This window comes from Hibiscus syriacus, unplaced genomic scaffold, assembly GCF_006381635.1.
Source record: "Hibiscus syriacus cultivar Baekdansim isolate YM2019G1 unplaced genomic scaffold, ASM638163v2 tig00110332_pilon, whole genome shotgun sequence".
Lineage (NCBI taxonomy): Eukaryota > Viridiplantae > Streptophyta > Magnoliopsida > Malvales > Malvaceae > Hibiscus > Hibiscus syriacus.
In genome coordinates this window covers 9,330,650-9,351,590 of record NW_024062688.1, presented here as the reverse complement: position 1 = coordinate 9,351,590, position 20,941 = coordinate 9,330,650, and the positions used below count along the sequence as shown (strand labels likewise).

The following is a 20,941-nucleotide window of genomic DNA, read 5'->3' as shown; positions in this document are numbered from 1 at the left end:
TTTATATTGGGATCGTGTTGTATTTGTTGTATCTTATTTTATTATTCAATGGAAAAAGTTTTATTTTAAAATAAAATATTTTTTAAATAAGTTTGAAGTGATTACAAGGGTGCTCAAACCGAAAGTTTAGAAAGAATAATACTTATTTTAATCATTGATGTCACTTAATGAGTACAAAAAAATTATCTATATTTTAATTAGTTTGTTAATTTAGATAGAGATTTTATAAAATCTATTACGATATTGACTTTCCTAATATAATTTATTTATTTTAAATCATGTTTTGCTTGAGGAATAATCAAATGTTGTCACACTACTAATAAGGTATTATTAGTTTAAAAACCTTAAAAATTCATTTAATAGAAAAATAACTATTAATCAGTATTAATTGAAAAAATACTCCCAAACTATTCATGTAGGATTTCTTTATGTTATGCTAAACACATTTAAAAAGACCTTGTTTTTTTAGAACCCAATATCTAATATTAAATTTAGAAAAGTGTGTTATTCAAAATGCGAGATCAACGCGAAATTTAATTTATCAAATTATATTAAAACAAACTCGCTTTTGACAAAAAACGAGTTCTATTGACAACCCACATATAAAACACATCTAAAAAATGTACTTTAATTAAATTTGATAAAAACAATACTATATGGGCTAGAGATATAAATCAATACACTTTAGGTTATATTTGTTAGCAATGTTAGATAAAAGCTAACGTCAGTTATTCTACTTTTTCTCATGTAATCTTTAGTTTTTATTTTTACTTAACTCATATAAGAATTAAAATTATATATCTTGATAAATGTACTTTTATTAAAATTTAATTTTTATTAAAATATATATGAGCTAAAATTAAATATTTTTTATTATAAGTTTTTTTATTAACATTAGAGATACAAGAAAAATTCATGAAAGAATTTATCAAATTTTTATTAAAAGTTAATTTTTATTAACATGAATTTTGATAAATTCTTTCATGATTTTTTTTGTATCTTCAATGTTAATAAAAATAATTTAATCAAGATATTTAATTTTAGTTCATATATGAGTTAAATAAAAATTAAAAACTAGATGAGAAAAAAGTAGAAGAACTTATGTTAGTTTTTATATCACATTGCTAATAAACATAACCTAAACACTCCACTATATCTATATCAACTAACACCATTATACTTTTCAATTCATGGAGATAAAATGTATTAAATTACATCTTTAGTCCTTATATTATTATTTTTGTCAAATTTGATTAAAGTTTATTTTTTAGATGTGTTAGGTTGTCAATGAAACTCGTTTTTTGCGGAAAGCTGGTTTGTTTTAATATAGTTGATAAATCTAATTTCTCGTTGACCTCGTGTTTTGTATAACACGAGGTCTCTCTTAAGTTTAATATTGAATCTCACGTTTTGCAGAAAACGATATATTTTAATCATATTTTGTAGAAAATGATATCTTTTAATCACGTTTTGCATAACGCGAGATAATTTTATATGAACAGTTTGGAGGTATTTTTCAAAATAATTCATAATAGAGATTATTTACCTAATAAATGAACTTTTAGGGATTTTTAAACTAATAAATCCAACTAATAATTGATAATTAATAGTAGAATTCATATTTTTAATAATTATGGTTTACTTATAATTACTATTTTTTTTAAAAATATATTATATAATTAAATATATTAAATTAAAATATACAATATAAAATATATATTTATATTTTTATACAATATAATATAATGATTAATAAAAGAATTTGAATTAAAAAAATAAATACAAAATCCACGGACCAAATAGAATATTGGCATTCTAACAAATAAAAATAATTGATCACGGTACTCCTCTTTCTACTTTTTCTAGGCTTAGATTGAAATCTCCATTTCTTTTCTTTAGATTTTTAGCATTATTCTTCATAGTACTCCTCTCTCTTTCTTATTCTTTTGGTCAAAAGCTTTAAAAAGATTTGGTGCTTTCCCCCCTACTGATTAGTAAAGAAAGCTACGATTTTCCCCTTATTTCTTTAAGTTGATTTACTGGAGGCTTGGGTTTTTCAGTTTGGTAAGACGAGTTTGATATAACACTGGGTGAGTACAGATCTGAGTCTGAACTGAATATACCTTTAGATTATGCTCTTTGGGGTGTAGGACATTATTAAGAAGGTCCATTTTTTAATCTGCTTGAGAATGGATAATGTAATTGGTGGTAAGTTCAAGCTTGGAAGAAAGATTGGCAGTGGCTCTTTTGGAGAGCTTTATTTAGGTATGAAAATCCAAACCTCATACATGGGTTTCTCTTTCTTTCTATGGAAAAAAAATCTATTGTACCTTTTCTCTTCTAATTTGTAATTTGTTATTTTTGTTGAAGGGGTGAATGTTCAAACTGGAGAGGAAGTTGCTGTCAAACTGGTATGTGATATGCTCTTGATGATTTGCTTTTTGATAGTCTCATCTTTTGGTTTGCTGCTGATGGATTGGTTTCTATTGTGACTGTCAATTAGTAATGGTGATTTTTTTTTTTTTGTAGTTGAATGCCTATAAATAAAGCTATATTTAGAATAATATTGCCAATTAGTCTTTGTATCTTATTTCTGCTGTTTATCTATTACCAACCTTTGGACGTACATTGCATTAGATTTTGGACATCGGATAGAAAAATGATCTGAGATAGGCCCTTTAGTCGTTGGCTTCTTTTTTACTTCTATAAAGAAAAGTGTTTATCAAAATTGTTTCTTAATTTGTGTAAGGAAATTTCATTTGTCCAGGGCAGTGTTCCATATCTATCTGTATTTACTTTATATGTCTCATCTCATTTAAGTATGATGGAAGTATGTTATTCATCATGCTCATTTCCATTGTGAGAAGAAAAGCGTTTTGACTACACATATGAGAAATTGAAACCATGATTCTCTGAGCAAAGTTGTTTATTAACGGTTAAGTGCTATTTTGGAAGACAATTTTATCAGCTTTGTATTTCCAACCTGCAAATTTGATTTCCTTTGAAATGAAGATGGGTGGTGCACTTTCATGTAGATATGTATCATTTAGGTGCTATTTGAAGGGTGTTAAAAGTTCCTACAAACAACATATTTTTATCTAATGATAATTTATACTTTCTAACCTCCAAAGTGACGACCTTGACCCATTTTTTTTTTCTGTTCCTAATGTCAGGAATCTGCAAAGACCAAGCATCCACAGCTTTATTATGAGTCAAAATTGTATATGCTTCTTCAATGAGGAAGTAAGTTCTGTGTCTCTTCCGTGCTTGTCCCTATACGTTTGTATATAAAATGATTTGATAATCGGTATTACATCATAATTTGGCTATGGTCTTCTCTGGGGTATCCTATTCCACCGCATAGCCATTATATGAGAAAAGAAAAAGAATATAAAAAAATGCAAGCTTTGATCTGATGGAAGGCAGCTTTTCTTTATAAATGTATAAAACAACCTGTTTTTGCTACTGTTATCGGGACTTGCTGGTTTAGAAAGATAACAGAGGGTTTTCTTTCCTTTCCATAATTTTTCTTTATAAATGTATAAAACAGTCTGGTTTTGCTACTGTTATCGGGACTTGCAATATTAACTTAGTCCTAAAACAATTTGTTCGGTTCTTAATTGTAAACAATTCTATGGACATGCTGGAATGGAAGGTTGATGTTTTATCTTGAATGTTTTGTTTTTTTTTACAAAAAAAATAGAATTTCTAGAAAGCACATTATTCTTATGTATAAATGATGGTTCTCCTTGGTATAGAGGGTATTCCCCACCTTAAGTGGTTTGGAGTTGAGACGGATTACAATGTCATGGTAATTGACCTTCTTGGACCTAGTTTGGAGGATCTATTCAATCACTGCAACAGGAAACTTTCCTTGAAAACATTGTTGATGCTTGCTGATCAAATGGTATGTATATGGCTTTTTGTGATAAACAATTAGTTTCCAGGTTTTTTATATTTAATTTTCTCTCTTTTCGATCTCTGTGTTTTCCCGTAGATTAATAGAGTAGAATATATGCATTCAAGAGGCTTTCTTCATCGTGATATAAAATCTGACAACTTCTTGATGGGCTTAGGACGCACAGCACACCAGGTATTAGTTATTGTGTTTTCTTGTATATTATGTTGGCAAATATAACATGAGCGTACTCATTAGACTGCTAGCATAACACCTTCAATTTTGAGTTTCTGGTTAGGATAACAATATTGTCATTGCTGGGAATAAGATTTTGTTACGCTTGAAGTTCTAAAATTGTCTGGTATCATTGTTTTTCTTTACGATTCTGTTATTATAGGTATATATCATTGACTATGGTCTTGCAAAGAAGTATAGGGATCTTCAGACCCATAAGCACATCCCATACAGGTGATTATTTTTTCTTCAATTCTTGATACTGAAATTCAAACTTGAAGATCTCAAGATTATATACTTTTCAATCTAAATCAGTACATGACTATTAGGTTTTAGCATACTTGATAAGAAAGTTATTTCATGGTCTATAATCAGCTGGGTGTTTGTTTTAAGCATGCTGCCTTAGCATTTCCCTCTCTCTCTCTAACTTGCTCAAGTTTCTTTCTTTCTCTTTTCTCCTTTGTATCTATTTCTGTAGTGTTATCTATGCGGTAAACACATAATGAGGCTTCAGTTCTATCCAACCTAGGCCAAAGTGCTTTTGTTTGTGAAACAACTCACTGATTTCTTTGCTGCAGAGAGAATAAGAACCTAACTGGCACAGCTCGTTATGCAAGTGTGAACACTCACCTTGGAATTGGTATGTGATACTTTGTGACAGCTACCAACACTAAATATTCATAGATGCAACTATGCGAGCTTACTTGTTTCGTTTATTGACAGAGCAAAGTCGAAGAGATGATTTGGAATCCCTTGGTTATGTGCTTATGTATTTCCTGAGAGGAAGGTTATGCATATCGTGGCCACATGCTCAGTTCATAAAGTTTTTTTGCATTCCAGATAATGTTTGATTGTTGTTATTGAATCTTCTTTCTTAGTTCTTCACATTGATTTTGATTCAATTTCATTGCATCAGCCTTCCCTGGCAGGGCCTAAAAGCTGGTACCAAAAAGCAAAAATATGATAAGATAAGTGAAAAGAAGGTATCCACTCCTGTAGAGGTATGATCGCTTATGCCTTAGACGGTTTATTCCCTCTGAGAAATTTGGTTTATCTTTGGTCTGAAATATTCATCTGTGTTTAACAGGTGCTTTGTAAGTCGTATCCATCTGAGTTTGTGTCTTATTTTCACTACTGCCAATCTTTGCGGTTTGAAGATAAACCAGATTATTCATATTTGAAGAGGCTTTTCCAGGACTTGTTTATAAGAGAAGGTTAGTTATCATCATTGCGGATGCCTTAGTAATGATCTTCGTATTATATTCTGATATCCGTCACTCTCCCACATACATGTTCTTGCACATACAAACACACAGGATTTTCCCAAATTAATTTCTCCTTTGAATGCCAACTCAAATGTTGTTTTAACATTTTCCTTGTATGGTTCTGAAATTTGCATTGCTGCAGGTTACCAGTTTGATCATGTCTTTGACTGGACCATGCTGAAGTACCCAAAGATTGGTGGCAGCTCGAGAGGGCGGGTAAGAACCGCTTCTAACCTTCTAGCTCCCGGTTATTGTTATCCTGGGAATATTTTACTCAGCGTTTCGATCTGTATCTCAGCATTCCAGTGGAAGGGCAGGTTTAACTGCAGGTCCAACCATTGAAAAACCAGAAAGAATCTCAGGTTTGCTTTCACAACTAGATTCCTCATTAGAGACAGTTGTCACAGCTGAATGTTTTTTTACTAATTATGATGGCATGCTTGCCTCTTTGCTTTTGATCACCGGAATGCCTTGCGGGTTTATTGTCCTTGATGACAACATACAGTGGGGCGAGAGATTCGAGATAGATTCTCCGGTGCCGTTGAAGCATTTTCCAAAAGAAATATTTCAAGTAATAGTACTCATCTTGATCATTCTAGACGCAAGACTGTAGATGATGTCACTTTGCCGAAGCATGCGGTGAGCTTGAATTTCCATCAAATTATTTTCTTTTATTATAGAGTATAACTATAAACTACACTTTTCTGTATGAAAATCTCTCCAAAAGCGAAATCATACTTGTCAAAAAGTTTTATTAGATACCAATGCCATTTTTAGAGTTTGAACAATCTTACCTTTGGTTTGCACTTTCAGCTCCCTGCGTCAGAAAAAAGGCATAGTTCCTCTCGATATGGTAGCACTTCAAGAATAGCTGTCATAGCAAGCAGGCCCAGTTCGTCTGTTGAAGCCAATGATGTTATACAAAACCGCCTAGCATCGAGTAGTGGCCGCATGTCTACCACACAAAGAAACCAACTTGCCTTTGAATCCAAAACATCTAATCGTGCCACCCCTGTTCGAAGAAGCCATGATCATCCTCTTCGAAGTTTTGAGCTCCTCTCCATCAGAAAGTAATAGGGTTGTATTCGAATCATCAGCCAATGTTTTCTAAGAACTCATAATGTCACTATGTATATGGGATATTTCACCGGTTCACTGCCTTTAACTTCCCTTACCCAAACATCTTTTACCCCATTCAGAATACAAACGTAATTCAGGTTTGTGATTGGTTAATTATAATGCAACAATTGCAGGTGATATGATTTCCTAGAACACCTAAGTTTCAATCTCAATTCGACCAAACATTTCAAGAGTTTATTTGCACATGGCACCAAATGGATAGAATAGCATTACATTGCATTAACCCAGGAAGCATGAATGATTATTGTCATATCTACAAGAATAGTGCATTGGTATTAATACTAGATATAACACCCGGTATTCATGAAGGAAAAGTTGAGGTTCTGTTTGTTTCTTTAGCTCATGGATTTCTAAGAGCTGCCAGCCGCTTCTCAAGCTCATCAACACCCGAACTGCAAGGAGGAATAAAATATTAACAAACAAAGAAATAATTCAATCTCATTCGGTTATATGTAACAAATTGAGACATTCTCCATAGTGTCTATTACATGAGTGGAAAGAGTTGGATATAATAACAAGTCAAGTATTGTTGTTAAAAGGGTGAAGACGATTGCCAGGGACGTCTAATAGAGCCCATAATGCAGTACACTCCAGATTACAGAACATTAAGTTCAAATCTAAGATGAGGAACCACATAATATACACGGGTCTCTTGCAACTGCAAAAAGTAAACGAATTGAAATAAAATAAAACTGGGAGACAAGAAAAATACCTGCCAACGCCTTCGGTATTCTTTCCTGCAATCCTTCCTTTAGGAGCTGATGACAACTACAAGAAATTTATGTGGGAATCAGACGGTTGCACAAAATGTGATATTGGTTCACTTGAAATCCTTTCAAGGGAGGAAACCAAAATATACCAACCTGTGAGGCAACATCAATACCAATTTCGTCTAAAACCTGAAATTAAGAAAATTGAGGTTATTTTCAAATCTTTGTTTTGGGAGGTAAATGAGTCGAACAATTTGACTTCACTATTTTTCACACCCAAGAAAGCTTGTGCAAGCCCACATGATATCCCTTTACTAATGTATTGATTTACCACATCAAACCCACTCCTGACCCTCATGATTCAATCCCTAAACCCTAGTAGCTATGATTTTTGAAAAAAAATGGGAAAGAACCACACCTGATTTGTTAGGTCCTCGCTCTCATCTTCCCCTCATCATCGTCCAGAGCATCATCTATGGCATCTGACATCATTTCAGTCTGCAAGCACGGAACTAAACTGTTAAATCCATGAACATGAGCTAAAGCAATGAATAATGAACTTTTCCCGCATAGTATATTCTCAAAAGAAAAGCATGATCTAACGGTCATATCCATCTGAGCAGACTGATTCTGAAATTCTCTTATAACCTTTGCTTGTTTTTCTGGAGCCATTTGCTGCAAGGAAATCGGTCATCAGTGGTTTAAAAATCAATAATTATTTAAAAAGGGGAGAATGGTTGTAATATGTGAATTCATAAAGATGAATAGATGATTATAATATGCAAACATGTATGTATACACAAACTGGTGGCTGTGCATGAATAGATGTCAACCAATAGTTTATGCTATAGGAAGCAAATTCCCTCTGAAGGAAAAGAACAATTTGATAAACTAGTTACCGAGGATAAACATGTATAAAATCCGTATCATCATACATGTAATACAACACATATATATGTTGTTACTGACCTTATTCATAGCCGACATTGCCTTGGTGGCACCTTTCATGCCAACAACAACTGAAGATTGAGCATGCATTGCCTGCAAAAACAAATAAGCGTTGTTGGAGGCACCATGCAACAGCAGAAGGAAATAAAAGGCATGAGTAACGTGAACCTGCGTATGAGTTGCAATGTCTCTTATTTGAGCTCGACTACTTTGTAGCTTAGCTATCTGCTGCCTAAGTCTTACTAGCTGTCGGGCTAGAGTTTTAGTTGCTGCCTGCACAGTATATATGGGGGAGAAGAAGGGTATAAATCAAATTTGGGAAGACCCATGAATGCAACCAAATTACGATACTAAAATTACCTCATTTCCGGTTTTGGATGTTCTTTTGATTTCAGCAACAAGTTTCTTTTCCTGCCATTAGGATAAATCACATTAGAACTAACCATAAAACATCCTCAGATAGATGATTAGTATTCACTAGTTAGTAATTCGACAAACCTCTAACTGTAGAGTTCCTATTTCCTTCTCTGTACCTGAACCAAGGCAAGATATATATCGAGTTTTCAGAACAAAGTAATGCTCCAACTCCAAAATAAAAACTCTAAAACTAATTCAAGCATTCTACCAACGAACTGCAACAGTCCATACTTGAACAAAAAAATAAAATCTCTAAATAAACTGATACAGAATTATACTCATAATAGTTTTTTTAATAATAATAAATTACCTCTAGTAGCATGCGCCATTTCTCTCTTACTCTCGCGAAGAGCCTCTGCAAACACAGGAAAAAAATATAATTAAAAGAAATTAATTGTGAAACCATGATCGTGGAGCTTTGACAAGTCAACGCGAAGGATAACCGAAGAGGGAAGAATTCGCTTTTAAAATTGATTGCCATGAAGTGAAGAAAATTCAATTAAGACAGATTTCCAGAAATAAAGAAAAAGAATTCCATAAAAACCGGGAGATTAAAGGATCAGAGACAAAAGGAAATTGGTTGTTTGAATGATAAGGGCTCCAAAAAGAAACCAGAATTAAAATTACCTTTGGGATTGGGCTTTTTGCTAAAGATGTTCATTTTCCTTTTGCTGTGTTGATGCTTTCAGATATCTTAGCAGCACTGGGTTCCAAAGTTTGAAACAAACGCAGAATTCTGGGTGAAGAAGTCACCTTGAATCCTGTAGGGTAAATAAATTGTGAATTAAATATAGGATAACTACATAAGATGGTCACTGAAGTATGACCAAGTTTTTCTTTTTACTATTAAAATTTAAAAATTAAGAAAACAGTCACTAACATTATCGAAAAGTAATAAAATCACCGTTACCCCGTCAAGTGTCAAATACACAAAGACAGCGCTTAATGTATATAAAAAGATGTTTAAGAAACAAAGTGCACCCGAGGCTTTGAAAGCTCTTAATTCTTGCGCAGAAGCTTTACTGATAAGCAATCCTACCCTTTGAAATGGTATCTTCCCAGGACCATAAACTATGTTGTTAAAACTTTAAAGATCATATTGTTGAGAAGGTAACACACAGATTATGAAAAGATTAGACTTTATATACCATAAAACAAACAGAAAATAGCTTTGCCAAATATGAGTCTTGCAAGAAAGTTGGAAAAACAAAAAGCACCAAAAGAAGCTTTCGAAACTACCATTTTTTATGGATTTGTGGTTTTGTTTTGGAACTAATAATGACAGAATGTCCTTTTAACCTTTGATGCTGATGAAAAAAGAGGGTAAAATTCAGATGGGTTTCCCAAAAGATATAATTGCATGTGGCCCATATAGGATGGCATGCCTCATCTGTAAGGAGGGTAATCTCAACTACTCCTAACAATCGAGGTAAAAAGAAAGAGAGATCATTGCTAGATAAATGAATTGGTTGTTTTCTCTCTTTTTTGTTCTTGGTTTTTACATATCGATGATAATGAATGAATAGTTCGCGTCCACTTCAACTGCAATGCAACTCCAGCTGTTTTTCTTTATTTTGGACGTGAGTTGCAACTGTAATGTTTTTATCCATTTCTATTGTCTGAACCTTCTTCATAAATCCCTGAATCATGATTAATGCTATAAAACTGCAGCTTTTTCTCGAGGGATGCATCAACTCATGATTTAAATGTCTTCAATGGCTTCAGCTACAATCTAGTTAGCTTTACTAGCTAATCCTAGCTTAAAACACTTGTTTTTTTCCTTATTCTGCAAAAATAGATTAGCTGCAAAATCAATAAGATATCCACTTGTCATTGATTCATTCGGTAAAGTAGAAAAGGAAAACAAAGGTAATTACATGATTGTACCCACTGAAATACTACTGAACTCCAAAAATTTTCCATTGATTCAAGCCAGTATTAACTTGTTTCTGTAATATCTATTACAAGTATTCTCTCTTTTTTCCCCATGCATTTTGATGACAATCGATCAAACATAAACTATGAAAAGAGCCCAAATTAGGAGTAAGACAAGAAAAGATGATGATGATAACATCCGAGAATGAGAAGTTCCGATGAAGAAGACAGGCTTGGAAATGTCTGGTTTGCAGCATTTCTTCAATTCCCCAAAGTTTTTCCCATGGCTCCATTTCTCATCAGCACACAGTTCTGGATTGCCTTTTAACCTCAACTTTTCACCAACTTTAGCAGAAAAAGGAATTCTTCCACTAAGATTGTTGTTTTCCAGATTGATTGATTTCACAAACTCCAGATTTCCTAACTCCTTGGGCACTTTCCCTTGAAGCTTGTTGTTGTCAAGGCTTAGATAACACATGTTTCTCAAGTGCACCCCCATGGAAGCCGGAATTTCACCTACCAATCCCATATTGGAAAATCCTATTCCCAAAATACCCCCTAGATTCTCCCATATTTCCGGTATCTCCCCTCCTAGTAAATTCCCACTCAAATGCACCTCCTTCAATCTGGGCATCCCGGCAAGAAACAGAGGAACCCCAAAGTTGCCGAAACTGTTAAAACTCAAATCCAATAACTCGAGAGCTTGTAAGTTACTCAAGCTTTCTGGGATTTTACCAGAAAACCCATTAGAACTCAAGTCCAGCTTCAAAAGCTCAGTGAGATTACCAACCGAACAAGGCACATTTCCGTTGAATCCATTGTCACTCAAATCAAGAACTTTCAGCTTCTTTAACTTCGATAAACCAACAGAAACGTTACCACTGAGCTTGTTTCTCGACAGTGTAATCTCTTCAACGTTAACCAAATCACCGATTGCATCTGGGAGGCTACCATAAATTCCATTTCCAGTCAAAACCAACCTCCTCAAGCTTGTGAAATTTCTGATGATGCCACTGATAGGACCAACAAAAGCTGGGTTATTTATAAAGACGAACTCTTCAAGAGATGACCCGAAAGTAGTGGGGATCTTGGGGATGAAAACTGGAGTTTCAGTGAAGCATTGGTAGAAGAAAAGCTTGCGCAGTTGTTTGAAGGAAGTGACGAGGAGAGGGCTGAAAGTGGAATTGGGAGAGCAAGGAGGGTTTGGTGTAAAATCAGAAACGTACCCGAAACTCAGTTCCGTGACATGAACGGTAACGTTCTTCGTGTTGGGGTCGGTGAAATAATCACAAACAACGCCGTGAGGAGGATAAGAGCAGAGGTAATCTGGAAAAAGACTGCGCCAAGGGACGGCTGGGTTAATGGAGGAAAGAACTCGATATACCAAATCCTGTTCAGCCGAGTTGAGGACAGGCTGCTCCTGCTGCAATGAAATGGTAAGCAGAGTGGACACAAGACTGAAGAAAAGAACGCGTTTGAGAAGAACAGTCATCGTTCTTGAGGGTGAAAAGATAAAAGAAAGCAAAGCAAAAGAAGAAGAAGATGAGTTCCTATCGATTTGCTGGCGCCTTGCCATTGCATATATTGTGGAGTTCTTGGACTGTAGTGTGTAGACTGGCTCTGCCAATTATCCCAGACAACCTAGCTCTGCCCTCTGAGCCTCTGACCAACCTAACTTCAAAATTTTTATTTTGCCCTTTGTAACCTTTATGCTCAAGTAAACAAAAAGCAAAAGAAAAGATAAATACTTGTATAGTTTGTCCAAAATTTTAGTGTTCGATCGAAATGTATTAACAAAAGCATTTCTTTTTTTTCTTTTTCCTCTTCGGACACAAAGGAGTTCCGTTATACATATGTTTTTCAAGGGTTCCATCCATGAACAATCAGCGTTGGTAACAGTGAAAAATGAAAAGCGTTAGCCGACAGGAAAACTGTGGGACGAAGATGGTAAGCCAATTGGTGAAGCGCCGCAGCAGCCGTCTTACTGTCTCAGAAAATGCACCATGAATGCGACATTTAACTGACGAGTCATGCCTGCTACTACGTGTCGAGGTGGCAATGGTTGGAGACATGGAATCGTGTCTTCTGTACGGAAGGGGATTCGGTTTCCGGAAATGGTAGTCCATGTCTAGTCCCCATTTACCTTCTTTCTCGGTGTTAGGGTTTAGGGTTTTTCTCATGGTTGTGGAAAGAAGACTTTGCTATTTGCCCTATCTTTTTTTTTCTTTTCACTGGTTGACGAAACAAACCTGCAGGAAACGGAAAGTGCATATCAATTTTTACTGTTTCTCTTTTTCACCTCACTAGGTAAGTAAACTACGTCCACAGTATTTTTCTTAAAAAGTTATGTTTTATACGTGTTTCCCTAATTATGATTAGGGTAAAGTATAGTAACGGTCACTGAAATTTTCTAACGCTTGCATTTAGATTCTCCAACTTTTAAAAATTATAATACAATCATCCAATATTTAGTTCGTTTGTAATATGGTCCCCGATGTAACCGACCATTTGACGTCGTTACACTGCCGTTATAAGAAGATGATGTGGCAGTCCTCCAACATTAAATCCGTTTGCAATATGGTCACTGAACTTTTCATGCGCTTATCTCTTCTCATTTTTAACGCAACTTTTCAGTCGGGGATGCACGGGAAATTCTAATCTAACTTTGAATTTTGTTGAGGTGTTGACTTGAATAAGGGTCTATTGAGAGAATACCCGACCAAAGGACTATCAGGACCATCAACGATTCAATGTGTAATGTTAGATACATGTTATCTAAGGTGAAGCATAGATGTTATATGAAATGCTTGTGAGAAAAAAATGGGGTTAAAAATGCAGAGTAGACAAATACTATTAAGATGAACTAAGTATCATTGTTGAAAGTCACCAACAAAGCTGGAATTGTTTTTGTATAAATAACATATAATAATTTCTTCGTTTAATCCTTGTGGTTAAAGATTTTCCAACAGATAATCAAATATAATGAAATTCCAAACAACGTCTTTACCTCTCTGTCTCTTTCGCTCACATACACACTCGTTTGGTTTTTGTTTTTAAGTTTTCCGTCATGTAAAATTGTAAACCCAAGCACTGCTCTCTCTTTCAGCTTTTTATTTACAAAGAAAAAATGGAGGAAGAATTGCTAAAACGCAACACCGATTGCGTTTATTTCTTAGCCTTTCCCCTCACTTGCAAGAAGGTATTTATTTTCTCTTTTGGGCTCTCCGGAAGTAAGTTTTTCCTCTTTTGAACTTTCCTATTTTCAGCTCGCATTGTGTGTTTTTTGTTGAAAATTTTATGTTTTTGGAACTGCATGTCAAATATCTATATATTCAGTGTTAGTTTTGAACCAAAACCATCTAATTTTCTTTCTTTCTTCTTAATCAAAACTTTTAGTACTCCTTTTGAAAGATATTCAGTCCATCAGAATATAAGTGAAAGAGGATCCTAGGCTAAATTTTTTTTTATCTTCTTGTTTGATTTTTCTTTAAATCAGGGAATTGGTCGTGAGTATCGGCATAGTGAAATCGCCAAATTCAATCCGAGAGACTGCTAGTACTAGTTTGTTGAGAATTGTATTGATCCGACCTGTGGTTTTCGGTGTCCTATGAGCTCGTATTATTTTTAATAAGTTCATGTTGATTATGGGACTGATATATCATGAAAAAATTGGATTTTTTTACATTTTTTTTTGGAAAATTTACAGTTGAATTTGTATTTAATTATAGCTTTGGAAGATAATTTTGCATGCATGCAACTTGAAAGACATCATGACATGGTATTTGGAGCAACTACTTGATATGTTGCTCGGTCATTGCACATTTGTACCTTCATTTCTGGTATATATATGTTTGTTGCAGTGTCCTCTATGTTTTACGATGTCTTTTATTGCTGACATGCCATGAATTTACAAGAATTATGTGGTCCTATGATTTTAGTTCCACTATATACTTTTGTAACACCCCCAACTCGTATCCGACCCAAATACAAGTATGAGATTTCACATTGACTATTAAAACAATTATTTTTACAAAGAATGAAAATGTTGACTTTTATTAAATCAAATTACATACTTTATACAATTTATATCAAAGAATTTACAAAACTTATCAGAGCGGATCCAATTCAAATCTTTTATTTCATGCCAACAACTTCTATATAACAAAATACATATTATTCAATATATGCTTTTCTGATATGATATTTGGAAAGGAGTAACTGACCTGTTTTGCCTATCCATAATCCTCTTTTTGCTCACGGAACCTACGTGTGAAACATTCACATGCTAAGTCAATGACTTAGTGAGGCATTGAAAAACATATAAGGTAACTTTAACTCCTAACAATGCATGAACATATAATTATATCATATCATACAAAATTCATATGTCCTTTCATGTATCAAATACATATATATATATATATATATATACTAATATTATCATCATTCACATTCTTTTTATTATCAATATTATTTTCATTCATTCATTTACTCATGTAATCTTATCCTTAACCTTTATGCACATTATATCATACATTTCACAAATCAAACACATAGCATCTCATCCAATTTATTTAAGTTAATCATTTTGTTTGCCCATGGTACACTGGTGAGAGCTATAAATATATGTGATTCTATAGAGGTTGTGCACATATGTTGTCACCACAACTCATATAAAATCCCACTAGGGGCACATAGAATTTGTCCTGAATGACCGCATAGAAATGTCTCGAATGACCACATATAACACATATGTCCCAAATGACCATTCCTTAAGAACCATATACATATTCCAATGGACCAAATAAGTGTATCGAAGTACCGCATATATGCTCCAAAGGGTTACATATATGTCCCGAAGGACCACGTAAAACCCTCGACTCTTGGCATGCCAACTATACCCTAGTTGTCATGTCACATAACATGGGCATTATCATTTATTATAGTTCATATCATTTATATCTCATAAACGTATTCACATGTACATGTAATCGCATAACTTATTTTCATGTAGTTCATATCACTTTTCCTATGATCTTATAGGTCATTGTCATATATTGCATATCACATATACTTATTTTCACATAGTTCAATGTTATTGAACCCATTTAACTTTCTCAAGTTATCACATAAGCATATAATCTCATATGTCCAATCAATAACATATTGGCTTACGCATGTACTCATGTATACTCTTTCATATAATTTGTATAGTAATGCCATATACTCATATCATATAATAATTTCACTTAAGTATCCTTCGTAGAGTCTATACTACATGTTCATATAATCTCATTTTATGCTATAAGTAATTGCTACTCATCTTATCTCGCTTTTCCTTTTCACTCACATAAATCATTTATAACCGTTCACATGACTTAATTTCACTAACCTGAATCCATACATATCATATAACCTATAGTACTTATCTCACATTATTTATATACTAATTTAATTTATTTTATTTAGTTCAGTTTCACATGTCTCCTATAATACTCTTTCATAAAGCTTTATAGTTATTCACTTTATAACTCCTATATCATAGTTTTCTTTAAGTATATAAATCTTCCCTATATCACTTATTTAATAGTTTTGTATCATCATTTATGTTTATATCCCCTAATTTATATACTATTTTCATAGAGTCTCATAACCTTTCTCGTGTAATCATTTATATCATATAATATAACTTGTACTTGGTTATCTTATGTTCACATATATATCAAATGATTCTTTAGTTTGTAGCTTATGTCACATATTCATTTCATTTCTTATGTCTTTATCATATAACTTAATTCATATTTTTATTTTATCATATATATCATTTGTATTATTTCACATGACTTATCACACTAACATATATTTACACAAATCATCTAACATATATAATGACATTTCTACACATATACTCATGTACACATATAAATCATAACAAACACGTACTTCGATCTATGAATTCATGCATTTACTATCGGAAATATACTTGTCGCAAGTCTTATTTCCATTAAACATCATATATTAACTAATATGCACTCATCTGGCCTCACTAGTCAATACCGATCTCTTACTTCTTCTTTGCTCGATATTATCTCGTTGAATTATCTAATACTCGCATCCGATCAATATCTACACAATCAAACATATTATATGCATATCAGCATTCCAAATCTCATGACTCGATCCTTAATTTCTTAGACTAAAAGAAAGACGTAATTCTATTTTATATTTGGAGTAGTATCGGTACCCCCATATAGGGTATCGATACTTCCCTAACTTTGGTATCGGTACCATGCCTAGGTATCGATACCCATATTGCATTATGTAATTCTCGTTTCAAAGATGGTATCAATACCGTCCTTATGGTATCCGTACCCTTGGTATCGATATTGTTCTTCAGGTATCGATACCTCATGAATGTCTTCCCTATTTTACTCTTGAAGTATCGGTACCTGATGAAGCAATACCAATACCAATACTTATAGCCCATAAATCACTTTTCTTACCCGAAAATTCACCCAAACTTACTTAATTATTCTTATATAACCTCATTTTAGCCCTTTAAACTTAACTACACTTATTCTAGCCAACTTATACCACTTTAACTCATCTTAATATCCAATATTCTATCTTAAATTTGGAAACCAAGAATCTTACCAATTTATCAACATGTTCTAAATTCGTTTCTAATACTTTGAATTTCTTATTTTGACTGATGACAAATCAAATTTCACTTACAACTTCAATTACTAACTCTTTCTCAATAATTCCTTTAAAAACTCTTTATCTTCAATCTTACGTAACTTATTCCTCTTTGAGTTTTAAGAAATCTTAAGCTTTCCTTAAGCTTTTCTATCACTCCTAGAATCAAAACCAACTTTAAATGAAAGAATTAACCAGCTTGAGACCAACTCACCTTATTCATGGCTACTCGGGAAGAGAAGAAGAAGAAGATAGCTGAACTCAACTCTCTATAGTTTTCTCTTCCTTTTTCATTCCTTTTCCACTTGTCTACTTCTTATATAAAGGGAATATAAAATCTTTCCTTTGAAAAAGACCATTTTACCCCTTTTACTTTCCAACTTTGTTAATCAATCAAACATCATAATTCTCCTATTAAGTCCCTAAACTTTTAACTTGTTCCAAAATTGAGTACCCAATTTCCAAAATTTATATTTTTGTCACTAGCCTTGTTTTGGGATGTTACAAATTTAGATTCTCATCATGTTTCACTATTGAGGAACATTAAACATGGAGCATTAGAAGTAATTATATGTTAAAAGGGTAGGTCATTAATGCATTTATAACCGATAATGTTGTATTTGGCATCTAATGTCTATCTTAAACAACTCATTTGACGCCTTCACTTTTGGAGTGACTATGACCGAACCTCTTTCCCTTTATTTATTAAGTCCTCCATTTGAATGAGTTATTAAGGGGGTGTTTGGATGGGGGAATGTGGGATTCCTATAGGAATGGAATCCACATTCCCCCGTTTGGTTAGCCCGGGAATCTCATTCCCGGTAATGTAAGATTACCAATAGTGGATTTTTTTGGGTATATTACCGGGAATGTCATTACCTCCATTTCCTTAGGTATTGTTGGATTCCTGACGTTTTGGACTAAAATGCCCTTAATTTTTTTTAAATATCATTTTTCTGTCATTGAATAATAAAAATTCTACGAATGTTAAATTACAAATTTATCCTTAAACTATTTTAGATTTACAAAAAAATTCTATAATTAAAATTTTATATGAAGTCCAGGGGTTAAAATAAAATTTTACCCTTTCATTAAACCTTTTTATATTTTCAATTTTGTAAAAAATTTTATATAAATTTTATATATAAATATTTTCCAACTTGTTAAAAAAACAAATATATAATAAGGACAATTTGGTCAAATATATACATTCCAATAATCTTTTATTCTTTTAACCAAACACGGTAATCTTATATTCCTGCTAAGCCAACCAAACACAAAATACAACATTCCCAGTAATCCTATTCCCTGGTAATCTTACATTCCCACTGGTAATCTTTCATTCCGTGAACCAAACGCTCCCTAATTGATATTTTTGGTTTATTTTAGTTATTGCTTGGTTTGTATGTTGTAGTCCTATGAACTAAAACTCTTTACTATTTTCGTAGTCGTTGGATGTGCATGCTCAAGTTCCATCCAAACCTACTGGATTGTCATACCAAAGTGCGGCTGTCGTTGGATGTGCATGCAATAAACCTCAAACTTATATTGAAATAAACACTGTCAAATAGCAAATTCATGTTCAAAATTCCAAAACACTTCAATTACATTCTAAACCCCAAATTCCAAAATACTTCAATTATATTCAAAACCCTAAATTGAAGTATTTTAGAATTTGGAGTTTAAAATATAATTGAATTATTTTGGAATTTGGGTTTTATAATGAAATTGAAGACTGTGTTGCAAATTTAAAAAATTGGAGGACCTAAATACAAGCGCATGAAAATTTCAGTGAAAAATATGCGTCCAAAGGTTTTATTTTTTTTACATATGAATCGTTTATAAAAATGCGTTTATTATTATATTTATTAGACAGTTTCCCCATTTATTGTCTCAGATGTTGGACCATTTAATAACAAGAAGCAGATGGGCAAGAATTTGAAATCAAATGTAAAAGCTAATTCAGATCTACCCCCTCGGGCTGTTTTGTCGAGTCCTGGTAAAGCTTATTTAACATCTCTGTTCATCCTAGTACTGTAGGATGGAACTCAAACTTGTTTGGTTTCAGATAATGATGTGATGATTGGGAACATAAACAAGTTGGATTATGAAAGATCCTCAGCTTCGAAGAAACGTCCTGCTGACATTGTTAAACCCAGTTCAGCTCCCAAGGCCAGGACGGAAAATGTTAACCGGAGTCCAATTATTGCACGGTGTTTCCCCAAGATTGCCATTGTCAACCGGAGTCCAAAGATAATGCAAACTTCCCCAAATCGTGGTCTTACCGGAAGAATGACCCTATGAAGCACGTACAGGAGATGGAAAATCAAGTTGTCTTGGAATTTTAGCAGTTGTTTAACCATGCTACTATGTTATTTATTTTATTCGAAAGACAAAGCAATTAAGCTAACGAAAAGCCTTCAACCTGTTTCTAAATTGCACCACTCTTTTATCCCAAGTTAAGAGATGTGAAAAATTCTAACCAATCAACTGTTGTCCAGCAGCATTTTTTATTGGTGAAGTTCACTATAATCATTCAAATATTTTAAAATAGCTTTTTAGATACTAAACATTTAAAATTTATAAAATAAGTATTAATCTTTTGATTGTATTGTCAAAGGAGTAGCCTTTAATTATTGTTGAGGGGTGGCATGACATATTAAATTAATAAAAATATTTTATTTAATCATTAATTGTAATTAAAATTTTAACTTTAATGTACGAACTAACTTACCTTAGTTGTTAAAAGAATCATTGTTGTTTCTAGAGGTCACAGATTCGAGTACCAACGACTACAACAGGGTGATTGAGCGTTCCTTGTCAAATGATTGAGAGTATTAAGAAAATATACTACCTTTGTGATCATCTTAGCTCAATCAATTTTTTTACTTTAATAATTTTAAATATCTATGTTAGCTGGATTAATAAATTAAAAATCATCAAGGAGAGACGTAAAATAAGTTTTATAAAATGTATAATGCTAAAAATATAATGTTTGAATAAATAATTACTTTAACTTGTATATAGTTTTTTTTTAATTATTTTAGTCTCTAACATTTGATTTTAGGACAAAAAAATCCTTAACGTTTGATTAAATAGTTAGTTTAGTCCTTATTCATTTTTGAAATATTTTAACCCTTCACATTTCATTATAGGACAAAAATTTCAATACTCTAGAGGTTTTTCTATTTGTTGACTAACAATTTTCATCAACAAAAGAATGTTTTGGTCCCAAAAATGAAACGTTATAAGTTAAAATGTTTAAAAAAATATTGGTCAAAATGACTATTTGATCAAATGTTATACATATCTTTTAGTATTATACCTTTAAAAAATTGGATAGAATACACAAATGGTTCCCTGACTAAAAGACACTGATATATCGAGTTCTTCAACTAAAAGTTACAAAATGATCATCTGACTATAATGCATTGCTTTATTGAGTCTCCCGACTATTAAAAGTTACAAAATGATCATCTAACTATTCATATGTTCCAAACTCATCATTTTTCGTTAAAAATTTGACGACAATTTGAGTTGGACATTAATCTATTGATTGAGATATGATAGTCTTTTGAGATTTTGGGATCAAATTTTATCATAAGTTAACATATTAACGTTCAGCTCACATTGTCATCAATTTTTAATAGAAAAGGACAAGTTTGAACATATGGATAGCCGAATGGTCATTTTGTAACTTTTAATAGTCGAGGGACTCAACAAAATAATATTCTATGATTGAAAAACCATTTTGT

At 32.9% G+C, this 20,941-nt stretch overlaps 2 protein-coding genes and 1 pseudogene across 2 annotated transcripts; 1 reads left to right on the top strand and 2 right to left on the bottom strand.

Annotated features, from left to right (window-relative positions):
• The first annotated feature begins 2,155 nt into the window (after positions 1 to 2,155).
• On the top strand, positions 2,156 to 6,552 carry LOC120119758 (casein kinase 1-like protein 6). Its single transcript, XM_039139570.1, has 14 exons — positions 2,156 to 2,265; positions 2,371 to 2,411; positions 3,174 to 3,243; positions 3,759 to 3,907; positions 3,998 to 4,093; positions 4,296 to 4,366; positions 4,711 to 4,772; positions 4,856 to 4,919; positions 5,049 to 5,133; positions 5,220 to 5,346; positions 5,540 to 5,613; positions 5,696 to 5,759; positions 5,903 to 6,036; positions 6,211 to 6,552. Exons 4-14 carry the CDS (start codon positions 3,809 to 3,811, stop codon positions 6,469 to 6,471), a joined length of 1,137 nt encoding a protein of 378 aa, XP_038995501.1. The 5' UTR covers positions 2,156 to 2,265; positions 2,371 to 2,411; positions 3,174 to 3,243; positions 3,759 to 3,808; the 3' UTR covers positions 6,472 to 6,552.
• A 170-nt stretch (positions 6,553 to 6,722) lies between these two features.
• On the bottom strand, positions 6,723 to 9,355 carry LOC120119760 (annotated as a pseudogene).
• A 1,265-nt stretch (positions 9,356 to 10,620) lies between these two features.
• LOC120120116 (piriformospora indica-insensitive protein 2-like) lies at positions 10,621 to 12,063 on the bottom strand. Its single transcript, XM_039139843.1, has one exon. The coding sequence runs from the start codon at positions 12,061 to 12,063 to the stop codon at positions 10,621 to 10,623; it is 1,443 nt and encodes a 480-aa protein (XP_038995774.1).
• Between the last annotated feature and the right edge of the window lie 8,878 nt (positions 12,064 to 20,941).

Coding starts and splice junctions, on each gene's coding strand:
- LOC120119758 (XM_039139570.1), top strand. CDS start 3,809: ATGGTAATTGACCTTCTTGGACCTAGTTTGGAGGATCTATTCAATCAC. Junction 4,773..4,855: donor GAACACTCACCTTGGAATTG/GTATGTGATACT, acceptor GTTTATTGACAG/AGCAAAGTCGAAGAGATGAT. Junction 4,920..5,048: donor ATGTATTTCCTGAGAGGAAG/GTTATGCATATC, acceptor TCATTGCATCAG/CCTTCCCTGGCAGGGCCTAA.
- LOC120120116 (XM_039139843.1), bottom strand. CDS start 12,063: ATGGCAAGGCGCCAGCAAATCGATAGGAACTCATCTTCTTCTTCTTTT.